Consider the following 20,000-nt stretch of genomic DNA (forward strand, 5'->3'; position numbering starts at 1 on the left):
TTCCTTCTTTCCTTCCTTCTTACCTTCCTTCTTTCCTTCTATCCTTCCTTCCTTCCGTCTTTCTTTCTTTCCTTCCTTCTTTCCTAATCTCATTCCTTCTATTCTTCCATTGTTCCTTCTTTCCTTCCTTCTTTCCTTCCTTCTTTCCTTCCTTTTTCCATCCTTCTTTCCTTATATCCTTCCTTGTCTTCCTCTCTTCCTTCCTTCCTTCGTTCTATCATTGTCCCTTTCTTCAGCTCTTAAATTAAACTCTTATCAGCTTTTTTTTTTTGTTATCATTATATTTGTCCAAACAAATGAACCTTTAGTTGTTCCAGGCATTAAAATGAACTAGAAACTGAAGAAAACAAGGTGGTCTAATTATATTTTTTCCATGACTTTATGGTTAAGAGAATATTCTGAATAAGACAACATGAAATCATTGTTATTTCTGTCTGTTTCCTCTTCATTAGTAGTTTAACTGTAAAATATGAAACTGGCTCACACAGTTTGAGAAAGTAAATATGGACTTTTCCAGCTGCAGCGTCTCCAGCTCAGAGGAACATTATGAGGAGGAGATAGGAGGAAGGAGAAGGAGGACAGATTTATAACATGACTGAATCCAACTTTTCTTTAAGACGAGTCAGCGTCTTCACAGTTCAAGGTGTCAGATGGTTTGATGTAAAGCAGCGAGTCCTCTGAGCAGAGAGAGGAGACCTGCTGCTAAGAGTCTGGCAATTAGACAAACAGGCGTGTTGCTGCGATGCAAATTACAGGAAAAAAAGGAGAAAAAGCTCCTCAGGAGAGAGGAGGAGCAGGAGGAGCTGCAGTCAGCACAAAGAGCTGAAGGCTTGGAAGAGGAGCAGGAGACTAACAGGCTGTTCATGTTCACAGAGGAGCACAGGACCTTTAATTGTTGTTTTTTTTTAGAAAAACTGGACTTTTAAAGAAAAGAGAGGACAAATTAACACAGCTGGCTTGTGATTGGCTGTTGGTTGGTGACATCACAAGCTCCAGCAGTGATTTAACATGGTGGGAAAAGCAAAAAAAGGAAATAAAGTGAAGCTGTTTGAAGTTAGTATACAAGATAAACATAATATACTTTTTATGATACAATAAGTGCACCAATGCAGATCAATCAAAATGCAAATTTAGGGTGTTAGTGCAAATTAGACTTTATACATTGACAGTTAAACGTTTTTGCCACAAATTTAGTTTCTCCTCCAGGGATCCTCCTCATGCTTTTGTTTGTGAGTTAGCAGGATTACGGAAAAACTACAAGCCAGGGGTCGGATCCACAAAACATTCTTAAGAAAAAAATGCTTCTTAAGTGCCACTTTTTTCTTCATTTTGCTCTTAAGACAAAATTTAAGAAGATTTGGTATTCATGAAGAAATTCTGATCTTTTCTTTAGTTGTTTTCTCAACTTTCTTCTTAAGTTTTTTCCTCAGATAGAACTTGAGAACAATTGAGATTCTGTATTTACTTAAACAATTTTGTGAATCCAGCCCGATTTTCATGTCATTTGGTGGGAGGGTGTAGCATGTCCCGAGGAGGAGCCTGTTATATTTTGGAGCAGATCTAATGATACGATTGATCCGTCAATTATTTTTCACTTTTGTGAATTCTGCAAAATTGGGCATTTGTGCTGCATTCACGTGGTGTTGAAATAATCCCAAAAATTGGTTCCCGCCTGGGAAAAAAATCACACAAATGCCCTCCGAAGTTGGAACAATAACTCAGAAAGTGGTGTTTTTTTCACTACACACTGAAGATCTGTTCAGGTTTAATATGTAGTATGAATTTGGGACTATATCAACATTTATTTTGCTAAATACGAAACCCAACACAAATCTTTTATTTCTTTTTTTAACTCTAACTCTGTTTTGAATTGAGTATCAATTACCATTTTATTGTTTTAGTATTACTTTATTACTATATTTGTGTATGATTTTTATTGTATTTTAATAACTGTACAGCACTTTGGTCAACTGAGGTTGTTTTTAAATGTCTACAAATAAACTTTGACTTGACAAATCACAAATTTAAGTTGTTTTTTGTTCTTTTTCACCTTCATTTGATAGTGGCAGAGATAGAAAGTAGAAGGGGAAAACAATATCCAGAGTAGGGCTGGGCGATATGGCCCTAAAAGAATATCACGATATTTCAGGCTATTTTTGCGATCGCGATATTCTTGACGATATTACGAAATACTTAAAAAGATATAGAAAATATGTTGGGTTTTTTTTAAGTCTGTATAAATAATTAAAAATCTAAAATGTAGTGTGAAGTGCAAATCTTAACAGTTGCCAAAACAAAAAAATGTACTCTTGAGTATGAGCAAATAATAAAATTAACTATTTAGGGGTTCCGGGGGCATTTTTTAATGAAAGTTTGTAAAGGAGAATAAAGGTTCTTGTATGTTTTATTTAAGGCATCTTATTTTGACAGTCTTCTTGTGAGTTCTGTGGTGGATTCTGTTAACACACTGTGCTCTTATTTTGAAAGCTGCATGTGTTTAGCGACAGAGAGTAAGTAGCTTTTTGTGATTAAAACAACTTTAATTGTTAGTTAATATTAACCTTACGCCACTACATCAAGAAGTAGGAATGTTGCCAATATCATGATATGCATTTTTATAACCATAAAAAAAAAATACCGATATTATCGTGAACGATACGATATGGCACACCCCTAATCCAGAGTGGATAAATATCAAAATGTCAGCCAATTTGAATATGGACGTTAAAAAAGGTAAATTGTGGAAAACATGGAAAGGCAAACTTTCCAGCTAAATCCAAACTAAATCTTGATTTTGTCTGGCTTTGCATTTCCAGACTAGAAACTAAATGTGTTTATTCTATATCTCTTGCTGTTCCACCGTCACAAACAATAATCACAACACTGATTGCTGCAATTTGCACGACACAAACCGCTGCCACGTTCTTCACAACAAAGATCACAGCACAAGATGTTCTGGAGATTTAATCACGGAGATGTTTTCATTAGAATCAAGTAAATCCTGAGTCATTAACATCCTGCTGAGATCAGTCTGAGCAGAGAAAACAGTAAATCACATGACAATCACAGAAGCTGCAGGATGGTTGATGATGGTTGTGAGAGAGGGAAAGTGGTTTTTAAAAAGGAAATTAAGTCCAAACAGAAGAAGGTTAAAGAGAAGAACACAAACAAGAACAAGGAGCTCCTCATGTCTAGTTGTCAGATATTAATCTGGCTCATGAATATTTATCTTGGAGCAGATCCAGACCAACAGATTCACCTTCACACTTACTGTAGCTCACTATATCAGTAGTTCTCAACCTTTTTGAGTCGTGACCCCCAATTTAACATGCATGTTGTCCGCGACCCCCACTCACTGAACACAATCTCACATGAACAGTTCAGATCACCCAAAAAAACAAATAAAAGACCAAAAAAGACACAAAATGACCAAACAAAGACACAAATTGACCAAAAAAGACACAAAATGACCAAAAAAAGGAAACAAAATGACCAAAAAAGACACAAAATGATCAAAAAAAGACAAAAAATGACCAAAAAAGACACAAAATGACCAAAAAAAGACACAAATTGACCAAAAAAGACACAAAATTACCAAAAAAATGAAACAAAATTACCAAAAAAGACACAAAATGATCAAAAAAAGACAAAATGACCAAAAGAGACACAAAATGACCAAAAAGGACATAAAATGACCAAAAAAGACACAAAATGACCAAAAAAAGACACAAATTGACCAAAAAAGACACAAAATTACCAAAAAAAGGAAACAAAATTACCAAAAAAGACACAAAATGATCAAAAAAAAGACAAAATCACCAAAAAAGACACAAAATGAGTAAAAAAAAAACCCCCACAAAATGACCAAAAAAAAGACATTAAGTGACCAAAAAGACACAGTGGAGACAGAGCTGACTTCCAAAATGATTTGGCGACCCCCAGAAATCATCTCGTGACCCCAATTGGGGTCCCGACCCCAAGGTTGAGAATAGCTGAGAGTAAAAACCAGGAAAAGGAGGAGAAGGAGGAATGTGATGGGAAGAAAAAAACGCTACTTTAGACTTTAGACTCGGAGCAATTTGGAAAACAGTTTCGACTAAAGTGGTGAGACAGAGTGAGAGATATCCACCACTCTAGTCATTTATCTCTGTTTTGGTTGGTTTGAAGTGAAATATGGAGTCATTTTCACCACTTTATTCATATCCTGAGATGGTTTTCATCACAGATTTTATGTGATTTAGGAGGTAGGTAATTCAAGAGAATCAATAATATTCCTGACATTTTTAAGTTTAGAGTAAAAATGTTCACTTGAGCTGCAAAAGTTTCTCTCACAGCAAAAATAAAAACTAAAGGCCAAATGTTGCTTCATCACTCAGTCAATCAACAAACTTAACTTTATTTACCTGCACAACAAAATTTTGATTTGTTGATTTTTATATGAAATATTGCAGCCTATAAATACACTATTACTGTAAAGGCTGCAACTAACAATTATTATCAACTAATCTTTTTAATTGTTTTTAGATTAATTGATTCATTTTTGTCAGCAAAACATCTAAATAAAATTAGAAATAGTCCTCACCATAGATAACGGACACTTTCATTCTCTGTTTTGCACTTTTTTCCTGGATATCAGGAAAAAAGTGCAAGATTAAAATTTTGCAGAGAAATTCTGCAAAAGTTTAATTTCTCTGCACATATTTAAATGTATCTGCACATGCATAATATATTTACACATTATTTCTTTTCCAACTTTATTGCAAAGTCAATTTTTTCTGCAAATATTTAATATTTTAAGCAAAGGTTTTAATTTAAATTCAGATTTATCTTAGGTTAGAGTTAATGTATGACTATGACTGTGTTATAGATTAAGTTTTGGGGTAAATACAGTATCTATCTATCTATCTATCTATCTATCTATCTATCTATCTATCTATCTATCTATCTATCTATCTATCTATCTATCTATCTATCTATCTATCTATCTAATCTAATCTAATCTAATCTCACAAAGTAAGATGAGGCAAAGCCGCAAATTTTGCAGATTTTAGAAGTTGGAATAATCAAATGTTTTGCATTTTTGCTCCAAAGATGCAAAATAATGGAACATCTGTAAAAGCCTCATGGAAGCCAGTTTCATCTCTGAAGAGAACCTCGCCACATTTTCATAATTGGCTAAAAGATCAACATGACAGTTAGAAGAAGAGTTCAGGATGAGTGTGTCCACTAGGGGGCGCTCTCAGTGAGTGGAGTGATGAAGTGATGGAGGTTAGAAAGTAGCAGAGAAGCTGTAGCTACCTCTTCCTGGCGAGGGCTGGCGTCCCCCAGGGCGAGGGCAGCGAGGTCTCATGAGACAGGCAGGGGGGCACCTGCTCCGCACGGCTGCATGGCAACACACACACACACACACACACACACACACACACACACACACACACACACACACAGGCACGCACACACACAACACACACACACACACACACACACACAGAGGAACACACACACACACACACACAGGAACACACACACACACGCACACACACACAAAGGAACACACACACACACGCACACAGGCACACACACCCGCGCACGCACATGCGCACGCACACACACACACACACACACAGGCACGCACGCACACACACGCACATGCGCACGCGCACGCACACGCGCATGCACACACACAGGCACGCACGCACACACACGCACATGCGCACGCGCACGCACACGCGCATGCACACACACAGGCACGCGCACGCACAGGCACACAGGCACACACACACACACACACACACGCACGCATACAGGCACGCACACGCGCACGCACACACAGGCACGCACACAGGCACAGACACACACACACACACACACACACAGGCACGCACACGCGCATGCACACGCACATGCGCATGCACACACACACAGGCACGCGCACGCACAGGCACACAGGCACACACACACACGCACACAGGCACGCACACGCGCACACACAGGCACACACACACACACACACAGAGGCACGCGCACGCAGCCGCGCAAGATGGACCAGGCCGAGGATGAACAGCCCCAGAGGTTAGAGGAGGAGGAGGAGGAAGAAGAAGAAGAAGAAGAAGAAAGAAGAGAAGGAAGAAGCTGTTAGTGTGAAGCCTGAAGGAGAACCAGATCAGAGCTTCAGCTGGAGAACATGCAGGAACCAGCAGAGAACAACATGAGGCGGACATGCAGCGCTGACACCAGGACCAGAGACTAGAGACTAGAAGACTAGAAGACTAGAGACTAGAAGACTAGAAGACTAGAGACTAGAGACTAGAAGACTAGAGACTAAAAGACTAGAAGATTAGAAGACTATGAGACTCTAACTCAGTTAGGGTTGTCACGATACTAAAATGTTCAACTTGATATCGATACTCAGGAAAATATTCGATACTCAATACCATTTTTGATACCACCAGGATAAAAACAAAGACCCCAAAATTTAACAGAAATATTCTCATCAACAAGAGAAATTCTTATCAATAAGAGAAAAATAAATAAATAATAATAAAAATAAAAAAATAAATAAGAAAATAAAATTAAAATAATATAATTATAATAATAATAGCAATAGTTAAAAATAGCAATAGTTAAAAAATCACATAAATTAAAAAAAGAAATAGAGCAAAAAAATATATATAATAAAAATATAAATTGAAAAAAAAAAAAGAGTTTTCCTTTCTCTGCATCCTTTTATTTGTACTTTATTTCACTGACTTATTGTTTCTCTTGTTACTCAATTATTCTCTCCCATGTTGAGTTTTTATGTCATCTGGTCAAAAGAGGCTGAATCCAATATGAAAGTCCCTCGTGAGTCAAAGAACAAAAGTTTTATTAAGAACTTCATCATGTTCGAGGTTCTTGTGGCTGAAACTCTAACTAACTAAACTAACTTCAGGCTCCACTGAACCTCTAACACATAATAACTCATTCACTGATGACAAACACTCAGTAGAGTGTCGAGTTATTTAACAGCCGACAGTAAATAAATTACCTGCTGACATCTTTATTCATTCATCAGCTCAATGGAGTGACCACAGTTAAAGAGATGCATTTGATTTATGGAGCATTAATATAAATAGAGCACATCTCTGACAGGCTCTTTACTCATAAAACACAATAAACACCATATCTGCTGCTTGTTCTGAGTGAACAGAGAGACTGGAGACGTTTCACTCATTCCTGTTATTAAGCAACATTTCTGTCTCCGATTTCCTTTAAAATGTGTCAAATGTGTAAAGAGATTGCGGCCTTTAATTACTTTTTTTGGTAATTTTGTGTCTTGCTTTGGTAATTTTGTGTCTTTTTAAATATTTTTGTGTCTTTTTTAATAATTTGGTATATTTTGGTAATTCTGTCTTTTTTAATAATTTTGTGTCTTTTTTTATTAATTTTGTCTTTTTTAATATTTTTGTGTTTTTTTTTATAATTTTGTGTCTTTTTTTAGTAATTTTGTGTATTTTTTGGTAATTTTGTGTCTTTTTTTAGTAATTTTGTGTCTTTTTTGGTAATTTTGTGTCTTTTTTAAAATAATTTTGTGTCTTTTTTTAGTAATATTGCCTTTTTTAGTATTTTTGTGTTTTTTTTTTATAATTTTGTGTCGTTTTTTAGTATTTTTGTGTATTTTTTGGTAATTTTGTGTTTTTTTAAATAATTTTATGTCTTTTTTTGGGCCTTTTTTGTGGGTTTTTTGGGTCATTTTGTGTCTATTTTTAATAATTTTGTATATTTTGGTAATTCTGTCTTCTTTTGTCATTTTGTGTCTTTTTTTAGTAATTTTGTCTCTTTTTTTGGTCATTTTGATACTATTACTGCCTCCAGCGCCCCCCAGGTAATTTGAGTTTGAGACCCCTGCTTTAGAGCTTCTTCTTCACATAAAATTACATTTTTCTTGCCTTCACTGAGGTATTTTTGGTACATGAGCTCATTTTTATCATGTCTTACTTTGTCTCAGGGTAAAATAATCAACTTCAACAAGAAATATGAGCCATAAAATGATAAAATACTCAAACGATGGAAGAAATATAGCTATTTTCTACCATTTAATTTGTATCCTTGGAGTCATTTTCCATCCTTTTAGTCTGTAGTTTCTTCCCTACGAGACCACTGAGACCTTTTTCACATAGTGACATAATCTTTTAGGGAGTGAACTTCTTTTGGGTGTTCCCGTGTTTCATGATGTAATCTGAGTTTCACACTCTAAACTTAGAGCTAACACTAACAATTTTCACCCTGTTATTCCAACATAAAGCAGTACAAACATAGGGATTATTATTATTGTAGTGCCTGTGACTTTCTCCTGACAGTTAAAATGGTCACATATTCTCAGCAAATACACTACTGGTCAAAAGTTTTAGAACACACCAACTTTTCCAGAATTTAATTGAAAATGACGCAGTTTAATGTCTCAGTCTACTCTGAAATTAATGCACATTTGCAACATTTAAAATTCTTGATTGAGCATGATAGTGTTTTGAAAGTAAAAAAAAGATTCAAAATCACATTTTATGTTGGACTGAAGGACTAAAAAAAGACACAAAATGACCAAAAAAAGACACCAAAAGACACAAAATGACTAAAAAAAGAAACAAAATGACCAAATAAAGACACAAAATGCCAAAAAAAAAACACCAAAAGACACAAAATGACTAAAAAAAGACACAAAATGACCAAAAAAAGACACAAAATGCCAAAAAAAGACACCAAAAGATACCAAATGACTAAAAAAAGACACAAAATGCCAAAAAAAACACCAAAAGACACAAAATGACTAAAAAAAGACACAAAATGACCAAAAAAAGACACAAAATGACCAAAAAAAGACACAAAATGACTTCCAAAGACATGAAAAGAATTCAAAAATGGACAAAATAGCCCAAGACTCCATAGAGTTAAGTTGTTAACCCATTTCTTGTTCCCTGAAAAAGGCCTACTTGTATAATTCTGAAATGTACATTATTTTCCAGTTTTGGTTAAGCTTACCTTTTTTTATTTACCTCTGGCAGTTCACCACTTACCTTTGGACCCTTTCAAGCTGTTCATTTGACTTGAACTGCTTGAATTTCAATAAAAAACTGGAAAAATTGGGGTGTTCTAAAACTTTTGACCGGTAGCGTACACAAGAAAAACGTTAAAATATTGCTGCATAACAGGAGTGAGCTGATCAAATTTGGCATTTTTGTCCAAAGCGACTTACAATAAGTCCAGTCAGATGTTCCTACCTGTCGAAGGAGTCCGTGGCCATCTTGTACAGGTAGATGAAGAGCTTGCTGCAGTGTTTGAGCGTGGGACAGACGCTGTCTCCAGCTCCAGGAGCAGCTTCGTCCTCCAGCAGCCTCTGGAAGGGCTGAGCGTTGGACGGGAACACCGACGTGGCTCCCAGCTTCTTAGTGTCGGAGAAACAGCCCAGCAGCCTGCAGGGAAGAAGACAACAACCTGGTTAATGTGAGGAAAGGCTGGTTTTATTTAAGAGGCAGATTAAACTTAATAACACCAGAGAGAAACAGAATATTCACACTTTAACCCATAAGAACCTATGGTGACACCTGTGTAACAAACACATTAAATCTTCTATTTTTTGTTACTAGACTAAGTTTAAACCCATTTAACAATTCTAATCCATTAATAGTTGTGTCCTGTATTGCATTTAACTTGTTTTGACCATATTTCCTGAACAAATTAAAGTCACAATTTTGATAAACAAAAAGACACATGGTTATTTGTATTTATTTATTATCGATTTGTTATAAATTAACTTTGTATCAGATCATCAACAGTAGCAACTGAACTAATAATGATATAATCACCAGAGGTAAAGAACTCAAACAATCATATTTATAAACCAACAATCCTTGCAGATGTGACAATAGAAAAACATTTAATATATCTCCATTTCTCTTTTACTTCATGTCAGTTAAAACTATTTTTTTAGGTCACTTCAAACACTGTTTTTCAAACAATTAACTAGATCCTGAATCTTTAATCATAAAAATGTTAATTTATAGGGTTTTTTTAAGATTCAAAAGAGGCTAAAAGCAATATGAAAGTCCCTCCTGGTGTTATTGTTAATAATATAGAACTTATTTATAGAACAATATTATTTTATTTTTTGGGTTAATATAATACCCATATAGTAACATAAACAAAAAGACACATGGTTATTTGTATTTATTTATTATCGATTTATTATTATTATTATGCTACTTAAAAACAAATCTAAAAAAGAATTTGTTGTTAAACAGCACTAATAATGTCACAATTTTGATAGATGTTGTGGAGATGCAGAGAAAAAGGCAAATTTGTGTCTAGTTTTTTTAAAATTTAAAATATGAAATATTATAAACATAAATTCTATAAGCGCCCAATGTAATGTTTATGTCACATCACAGATCTTTGACATTTAGGGATAGTGTTTTTGAAAACACATCAGAAATGGTGATATATCCCCCATAACTTTCCTTTAAGGATAACTGGATCTGGGTTCTTATGGGTTAATGTTAATAATAATAATAATAATGCATCGGTTTTATATAGCGCTTTTCAAAATACACAAAGACGTTGTTGTTACTTTTCCTTTAAAAACACACAGTTTGATTAATGTGGAACAGACAGAAGTACTGTAAGGATGACCCTGTAATGCTGTTTCGTACTGTAACATTGTACGATGTTTTATTGGGTCTAATGATTAGTTTGTATTACTTATATTTCATTTCGAAACTCCATGGTGGATGATTTCTTTTTCTTTTTTCTATTTGCTCTTTTACATATGTCTACCTTTCCCAGTTTGTTCAAAGTTCTCAAATGTAATAATACGCCTAACTTTCTGTATCTTGTTTCTTGTTTTGTAAACAAAAAACCTTGATTGTGAGTGGCAGAAATATTATTGTATATTTTCTGAAAGTAAGCACTGAAAAATAAAAAAAATGTAAAATAACAACAAAAAAAACACAGTTTGAGTCACAACAATCATTTTGGACGCTCTTCATGCATTATTCTGCCTCTACTCTATATAAATATTGTAATAAAGCAGGACTTAATAACATCCAGTCTGCACTGAACTATAATTATTTGGAAACATTTTGTAATTTAGGAATTTAACTTCAATATTCCTGTTTGGTGCAGCATTTGCACCTATGGTTTCCATACAACATACTATCTGAATAAATTAACCGAAAGTAATTCATTCAATAAAAATCTTATTCTCATTGTGAAAAATCCATATTTTTTTAGTTAGTTTTTGTGATAATACATTTTATGGAGCAATACAATTTTAATATATGGGTTATTATAATAACCGTATGTAAAAATATGTAATCAAATATGGGGAGTGGCCAACTTACAATTAGTGGGGGGAAAAAATAAAATTAATTTAAAATAGGTTAATAAATAAACAACAATAACTTTAAAAAATAATAATAATATAAATAAAGCCAAAACCAAACAATCTCACATGCCAAAATGAAAAACAACAACAACAAAATAATAAATTAATAACAATAGTAATAAATATAATTAAAAAATAAATTTAAAAAAGAGTAAATAAATGAAGCAAAAGCCAAACAAACTCACATACTAAAAAAAATGAAAAAAATAATACAAATAAATAAATAAATGAATAAATAAATAAAAACACATTATTATTATTATTATTATTAATATTAATAATAATAATAATAATAATAATAATAATAATAATAATATTAAATAAATAAAATAAAGATTCTACAGTGGTTCAACAAGGATATGAGTTCTAGACATTAAGTTATATTTATTGTAGTGCAAAAACTATTATAGTAGTTCAGGAATAGTCATTTATTAACCAACCTGAGCGGTAAATCTACACATTTTCAACTTTAAATGAACCATTAACTCCTCAAACAGGTTTCTATGCAGAGAGGGAGCTAGATTTACAATTATATAAAGTGAGATGTTGCAGGAAAAGCAACAAAAAAGCCTAATAATATATATATATGGCTTCATCTGTGTCCTATAAACCCTGAGGTATGTAGAACTGTCTGATAAACATGTGAGGGTTAATAACCCAGATGATGAGTTAATATTGATCACATGAGGTGTGGTTATTAGCGGTGGATTACCTGACGGCGTCGGCCAGCTTCTCGTACTGGATCTCCGTGCGGAAGAAGTGTGAGTTGGCGGGCTCGTAGCGCATGGCGGCGGTCAGCGTGCAGAAGACGGTGAGCAGCAGCTCGAAGACCTGGTTCTGGTTGACGCGCTCCCAGCCGTGGCGCGGCGGCTGGCACAGCGAGCGCTCCATGGCAACCAGCAGAGACGTCACGTACACGAAGCCGCCCACTTTACGAAACACCGTCCGCGTACGGTGACTCTCCCGCAGCACCGCCAGCAGGGCCTGGAGACGAAACACAGCATTTATTATTATATTTAAAACATTATTAAAAACATTTTTATTCTGTCTGGTGTTCAGTCCCAGAGAGGCGAGGATCCTACGCTTTTTACTTTTTATTTCCTTTTTTTTACTCTCTGTTTTAGGTTGAGTTTTTATTACTATTTTATTGTTTTTAGTATTTTTCATTGTTTTCGTTGTTTTTATTTATTACTATATTTGTGTATGATTTTTGTTGTACAAATATAATGATAACAACAAAAATAGCTGATAAGAGTTTAATTTAAGAGCTGAAGGATGGAACAATGAAAGAAGGAAGGAAGGAAGGAAGGAAAAAAGGAAGGATAGAAGGAAAGAAGGTAAGAAGGAAGGAATGAAGGAAGAAAATAAAGAAGGTAAGAAGGAAGGAAAGAAGGAAAGAAGGAAGGAAGGAAGCAAAGAAAGAAGGAAGGAAAAAAGGAAGAAAAGAAGGAAAGGAAGGAAAGAAGGGAAAACGGAAGGATAGAAGGAAAGAATGAAGGAAAGAAGGTAAGAAGGAAAAAAGGAAGAATGGAAGGAAAAGAAGGATAGAAGGAAAAAAGGAAGGAAAGGAGGGAAGGAAGGAAGGAAGGAAGGAAAGAAGGAAGGAAAAAGGAAGAAAAGAAGGAAAGGAAGGAAAGAAGGGAAAAAGGAAGGATAGAAGGAAAGAATGAAGGAAAGAAGGTAAGAAGGAAAAAAGGAAGAATGGAAGGAAAGGAAGGATAGAAGGAAAAAAGGAAGGAAAGAAGGAAGGAATTAAGGAAAAATTAAGGAAGAAAGGTAAGAAGAAATGAAAGAAGGAAGGAAAGAAGGAAGAAAAGAAGGAAGGAAGGAAGGAAGGAAGGAAAGAAAGACAGAAGGAAGGAAAAAAGGAAGAAAAGAAGGAAAGGAAGGAAAGAAGGGAAAAAGGAAGGAAAGAAGGAGGGAAAGAAGGAAGGAATTAAGGAAAATTAAGGAAGAAAGGTAAGAAGGAAGGAAAGGAAGGAAATAAGGGAAAAAGGAAGGATATAGGGAAAGAAGGACAGAAGGACAGAATGAAGGAAATACAGAAGTAAACAAAGAAAAGGAAGAAAAGAAGGGAAGATAGAAGGAAGGAAAATAAAGGAAAGAAGGTAAGAAGGAAAGTGATCAGTTTCCTTTTTTACATTAATAATAACCAAAATCATGATAATAAAACCATGTTAAATATCTAGATATCAGCTCTTAAATTAAACTCTTATCAGATATTTTTGTTGTTATTATTTTATTTGTCCAAACAAATGAACCTTTAGTTGAACCAGACATTAAAATGAACAAGAAACTGAAGAAAACAAGGATCTAATATTTTTCCCCCATGACTGTATATATCTTTTATTTTACCCATGTATAGCGACTAATGATGAATTGATCGTTAGCGTTATAGATGTTGGAGTTGTCAGGTTTCTGTCTATATTATAACTAGTTCAGATTCTTTACTTGACATAATATTGAGCTGTTTGCATAAACATTAAACACAGAAAGTGAGGAGAAGTTTAAACTTTGATCTATTTATTCTGACGGAGTCTCACACTCTGTTTCACTCCGTCTGTTTCCTTTTATTTAGACTTTATTTCACTGACTTATTGCATATCTTGTTGCTCAATTATTCTCTCCCATGTTGAGTTTTTATGTCATTTGGTTTGTGTCGTCTCTCTGTTTATCAACTCAGTTTCCCCTCATTCTTCTTCTGTGGTGAGACATATTTATGAGCCCCTCGGGGCTTTTCCCTCCGTCTCGCTGCACTGACTCCATTTCTCTCCTCAATTTTTCAAAGTTTTTATGGCTTCAAAATTTGCATGTAACCTAAACTGAAACATCAAACTGTAACCTAGATTTGAGTTTTTTGGGGGACTTAAAGAAGAGCCTGAGAGGAACAGAAAGGCTGCGACAGGAAAAGTTTTTAATTAGAAACAAAAAAAAAGCGTCTGAATGACACGTGTGAAGAGCATCGTCAGGGCTCACGGCGTTTTCAGTTTTAACGATCTCAACCCTGCTTCTGAAGGAATATCGCTCAAACTTAATATAGGACAAACATTTAAATAAACTACCTGCTTTTACAGATTACACAGTTAGAACTTTATCAATACTTCAGGAAAGAAAACAAGAAAAACATTAGCCGTGTTTCCTTTACGGATTAAACACGGGAGACGCAATACACATACGCACATACACACTGTACTGCTACAGAGCTAACTGTTAGCCTGTTAGCACATACACACTGTACTGCTGCAGAGCTAACTGTTAGCCTGTTAGCACATACACACTGTACTGCTACAGAGCTAACTGTTAGCCTGTTAGCACATACACACTGTACTGCTACAGAGCTAACTGTTAGCCTGTTAGCACACACACACTGTACTGCTACAGAGCTAACTGTTAGCCTGTTAGCACATACACACTGTACTGCTACAGAGCTAACTGTTAGCCTGTTAGCACATACACACTGTATTGCTACAGAGCTAACTGTTAGCCTGTTAGTACATACACACTGCACTGCTACAGAGCTAACTGTTAGCCTGTTAGCACATACACACTGTACTGCTACAGAGCTAACTGTTAGCCTGTTAGCACATACACACTGTACTGCTACAGAGCTAACTGTTAGCCTGTTAGCACATACACACTGTGCTGCTACAGAGCTAACTGTTAGCCTGTTAGCACATACACACTGTACTGCTACAGAGCTAACTGTTAGACTGTTAGAACATACACACTGTACTGCTACAGAGCTAACTGTTAGCCTGTTAGCACATACACACTGTACTGCTACAGAGCTAACTGTTAGCCTGTTAGCACATACACACTGTACTGCTACAGAGCTAACTGTTAGCCTGTTAGCACATACACACTGTACTGCTACAGAGCTAACTGTTAGCCTGTTAGCACATACACACTGTACTGCTACAGAGCTAACTGTTAGCCTGTTAGCACATACACACTGTACTGCTGCAGAGCTAACTGTTAGCCTGTTAGCACATACACACTGTACTGCTGCAGAGCTAACTGTTAGCCTGTTAGCACATACACACTGTACTGCTACAGAGCTAACTGTTAGCCTGTTAGCACATACACACTGTACTGCTACAGAGCTAACTGTTAGCCTGTAAGCACACACACACTGTACTGCTACAGAGGTAACTGTTAGCCTGTTAGCACATACACACTGTACTGCTACAGAGCTAACTGTTAGCACATACACACTGTACTGCTACAGAGCTAACTGTTAGCCTGTTAGCAATTTGCAGACTGGACGTAAAGGGGTTAACATCCCCTCCGGCTCTGCAGCTGAGAGAGACTGCTGCAGGAGGACTGTGCCTCTTCGACTCGTTCTTACTCTTCTGACCAATGTTGTGGATTTTAACTGTTTGTTTTTATTTGTAAATTCCATTTTTAAGTGTCTTTGAGTACCTTGTAAAGCGCTCTATAAATAAAATGTATTATTATTATTATTATTACTAACGGGCAGAGTAAGAACGAGTCTCCAAAAGTCTCCAATAACACCAGAAAAAGTCGCTGGATTTGTCTCCAGTCGCTTTTTTGAAAAATAGTCTCTAAGGGGGTCTGAAAAGTTGCTAAATATAGCAACAAAGCTAAGTTGGCAACACTGCTTTGCCAGCTTTTACAAATGTTGCGTGTTAACTGTTAACAGTTTTCATGGGTTTTTTTTTCTTCAGTAGTGAAATCTGTTGACAGAAAGGTCTGTGGCATGATGGGAACACTGCCTCTGGAAACAAACATGTTGTTGTTGTGGAGTTAAAAATGCTTCTTTTTGTTTTTTTAAATCAGTGTTTTGAGCCTCTCATAAAAAGGTCTCGACCTCGACTCAGATGGAATTAAACCAAGGGAAAAACAAAAAAAACAAACAGCAACTAATTATTCTCACTGTTAGCTGTGATTAATCGAGATTAATTGCTTTTCTTTTACATCTTAAGACAGTAGCTTAAAAAAACAACAAAAATGTTGGGACAAGAGCTGCAACAATTATTCAAACAATAATCGATTATTAAATTAATCGTCAACTATTTTGACAATCCAATAATTGGTTTGAGCAGTTTTTTAAAGACAATGAGTCCAAATTCTCTTATTTCAGCTTCTTCAATGTGAATATTTCTGGTTTCTTTGTTCCTTTATGACAGTAAACTGAATATCTCTTTGGTTTGTGGACAAAACAAGAGATTTGAGGACAAAATCTTGTGGTTTGGGAAACACTCATTGACATTTTTATACATTTTATTGACCAAACAACTAATCGATTAATCGTTTAAATAGTCTGCAGATTAATCGATAATGAAAATAATCGTTAGTTGCAGCCCTAGTTGGGACGCTGTGGAAACGAAAGATAAAAACAGAAAGCATCAAATACAGAACACAGAAGTGTATATAAATAAAACAGATTATCACATTCTGTTTTATGCTTGTTTTATTTCAGGTTTAGACAATTTTTGGGGGAATGGATGGTGTAATAGTGGATATTTGTCTGTAAAGGGGAGACTCACAGAACACTATATCCCCATTTATAATATCTTGAGGTCTTTAAAAACTTTGTCCACTTCTACAAATAGATTCCTGAAACCTGGGATCATGAAACTGAGACTATAATTACACAAAATAACTGTGATGGTTTGAGATATAGTGATTCCTCTCGTGGAGACCGTGAGAGTAAAAGAGAAGTAGAATCAGTGACATGTTGCTCTGCTGAGCCAGCTGTTTCCTTCTGCATTAAAATACTGCCAGACTCAGCAGTGAGTTTATTTAAACCAATCACAGGATGTTGAACACATCCTCTTCCTGTTCCAGGCTGGGAAACAACCAGCAGACTGACTGGGAGCTGGTCAAATGGAGGTTTGGACTGTTAACTCTATGGAGTCTTTTTGTTCTATTTCCTCCATGTCTGACTCCTTCCATCCTGCCTGTATTCACCACTTAAAACATGTTTAAATACCATGTTGGTATATTTTTTCACCTATATGACCTGATAATTGATTTGTGTCTTTTTTTAGGTCATTTTGTGTCTTTGTGTCTTTTTTAGTCATTTTGTGTCTTTTTTTGGTCACTTATTAATTTTTTTTAGTCATTTAGTGTCTTTTTTTAGCCATTTTGTGTCTTTTTTAGGTCATTTTGTGTCTTTTTTTGTATTTTTTGGTCATTTCGTGTCTTTTTTAGTCATTTTTTGTATTTTTTTTGGTCATTTTATGCCGTTTTTTTAGTCATTTTGTGTCTTTTTTAGACATTTTGTGTATTTTTTTGGTCATTTTGTGTCTTTTTTTGGTCATTTTGTGTCTTTTGTTGTGTCTTTTTTAGTCATTTTGTGTCTGCTGCGTGTGTGTTTTTGGGTCATTCTGTCTTCAACTTTTTTAGTTATTTTGTGTCTTATTTTGGTAATTTTGTGTCTTTTTTAGTCATTTTGTGTCTTTTTGTATCTTTTTTTAGTCATTTTGTGTCTTTTTTTGGTAATTTTGTGTCATTTTTAGTCCTTTAGTCCAACATAAAACGTGATTTTGAATCTTTTTTTTAACTTCCAAAACACTATCATGCTCCATAAAGAATTTTAAATGTTGCAAATGTGAACAAAGGTTGCAAATATAACATATTATATATAATATATAATATAACACATCCAGCAGATAAGCAAATAAGGATAATGAATGAATGAATGAATGAATTAATCTATTTGAGCTTGTCTCCAGTTTTACTTGGTATATCATCATCAAACTGAAACTGGCCTCATGGAGTTTACAGCCAGAACTTTAGAGGTAAATGTACAGTAGGGCTCCACGCTGCTTTGTTTTCTAGTCTGATGGAGGCAACAAGTCTGGATTTGGTGCTTTTGGACACTCCACAGGGTTAATGTAAGCAGCAGCAGTCATTTCTAGTCATTGTGTGTCTTTTTCGAGTGATTTTGTGTCTTTTTTGTCATTTTGTGTCTTCTGTGGGGGTTTTTTTGGTCATTCTGTCTTCTCATTTTGTGTCTTTTTTTCGTAATTTTGTGTCTTTTTTGGTCATTTTGAGTCTTTTTTAGTCCTTTAGTCCAACATAAAATGTAAATTTTAGTAGTAGGGCTCCACGCTGCTTTGTTTTCTAGTCTGATGGAGCCAACAAGTCTTTTGGAGACTCCACAGGGTTAACATCAGCAGCCACGTGGAGTCCTCCAGGATTACATGCATCATATGAGGGTGGGCCTGAACCCTGATGAGAGATTAAAGGGTTAATATTCTCTTCTACAGGCCTAATCAGCTTAATATGAGATATATTTGTGTGTCTGCAGTGTGTTGCCGTCGACGATACATAAACCCTGATGACAAGCGAGGAAAAAATTATTTTACTCAAACTGGATTTCCTATAAGTTCCTTGCAGTCTTTAGATTTATTTGAGGGCGATAATTAAAATCCCTGATTAGCAGCGTAGCAGCAAAATGCTGACGGGTTAATCCGCCCGAGCCTTCAGACGGCTGAGAATCGTCTCGTCTGCAGGAGACCAATCTCAAAATGCAATTATGCTCCAGAAAATGAGCCGCCATGCTTTCACCCTGTGTGAGTGAGAGTGTGTGTGTGTGTGTGTGTGTGTGTGTGTGTGTGTATATGCTTTTATGTGCACCTTGCAGTTAATGCTCCTGGTTTGAAGCAATTACTGTACGCAGGGCTTTAAATGTATATTGATTTTTTTAAATTACAGACTTTTTTCCCCCTCAATGTTCTCACTGGAAGAGAAGGTTTTCTTGGTTCTTGCATCATGTTTCTGAAATCCTTCACAGCGACATGACGGAAAATCAAGATGCAGAAAACAACTGATTATATTTGACTTGACAAATTCGACTGTATTCAGTAGAAAAATGCATTAAAAATGGTGAAAAAGTTTGTTTCCTGAATGTAAAAAAAAACACTTTTTTTTTAGAATTTTATTTTGACATTGGAGATTGAGTTCTCCTATGCATGATCGACCTGAGCACAAAGTTATTAAACTAAACTGAACAAACAATTTAAGCATAGAGAGACCTACACTTATAAAGTGAAGAAAAGTCATTAGAAGCCTTACTGGATTTTTTGGATATTTTGTGTCTTTTGTTGTGTCTTTTTTAGTTATTGTGTCTTTTTGTGTCTTTTTTAGACATTTTGTGTCTTTTTAGTCATTTTGTCTTTTTTGGCAATTTTGTGTCTTTTTCAGTCTTTTTGTGTCTTTTTTTTGTTATTTTGTGTCTTATTTTGGTCATTTTGTGTCCTTTTTAATCATTAAGTGTCTTTTTTAGTCATTTTGTGTCTTTTTTTGGTCATTTTATGTCTTTTTTAGTCCTTTATTCCAACATAAAACATGATTTTGAATCTTTTTTTTTACTTTCAAAACACTATCATGCTCAATAAAGAATTTTAAATGTTGCCAATGTGAACAAAGGTTGCAAATATAACATATTAATAAAGAATACAGAAGTGTTTATTTATAAAACAGATTATCACATTCTGTGCTCCTGGTTTGAAGCGATTACTGTACGCAGGGCTTTAAATGTATATTGATTTTTTTAAATTACAGACTTTTTTCCCCCTCAATGTTCAATGTTTACTTTTATTTTATTATTTTT

The 20,000-nt window shown here is 35.1% G+C and overlaps 1 protein-coding gene across 1 annotated transcript in view; it reads right to left on the reverse strand.

Annotated features, from left to right (window-relative positions):
* Positions 1–20,000, reverse strand: part of wdfy3 (WD repeat and FYVE domain containing 3) — a 203,873-nt gene that overhangs the window by 107,946 nt on the left and 75,927 nt on the right. The window contains 3 exon segments of the mRNA XM_059336480.1: positions 5,299–5,382; positions 9,255–9,446; positions 12,129–12,400. Coding sequence (XP_059192463.1) covers positions 5,299–5,382; positions 9,255–9,446; positions 12,129–12,400 — 548 coding nt within the window.

The sequence above is a fragment of the Centropristis striata genome, chromosome 7, assembly GCF_030273125.1.
Source record: "Centropristis striata isolate RG_2023a ecotype Rhode Island chromosome 7, C.striata_1.0, whole genome shotgun sequence".
NCBI classification, from domain to species: domain Eukaryota; kingdom Metazoa; phylum Chordata; class Actinopteri; order Perciformes; family Serranidae; genus Centropristis; species Centropristis striata.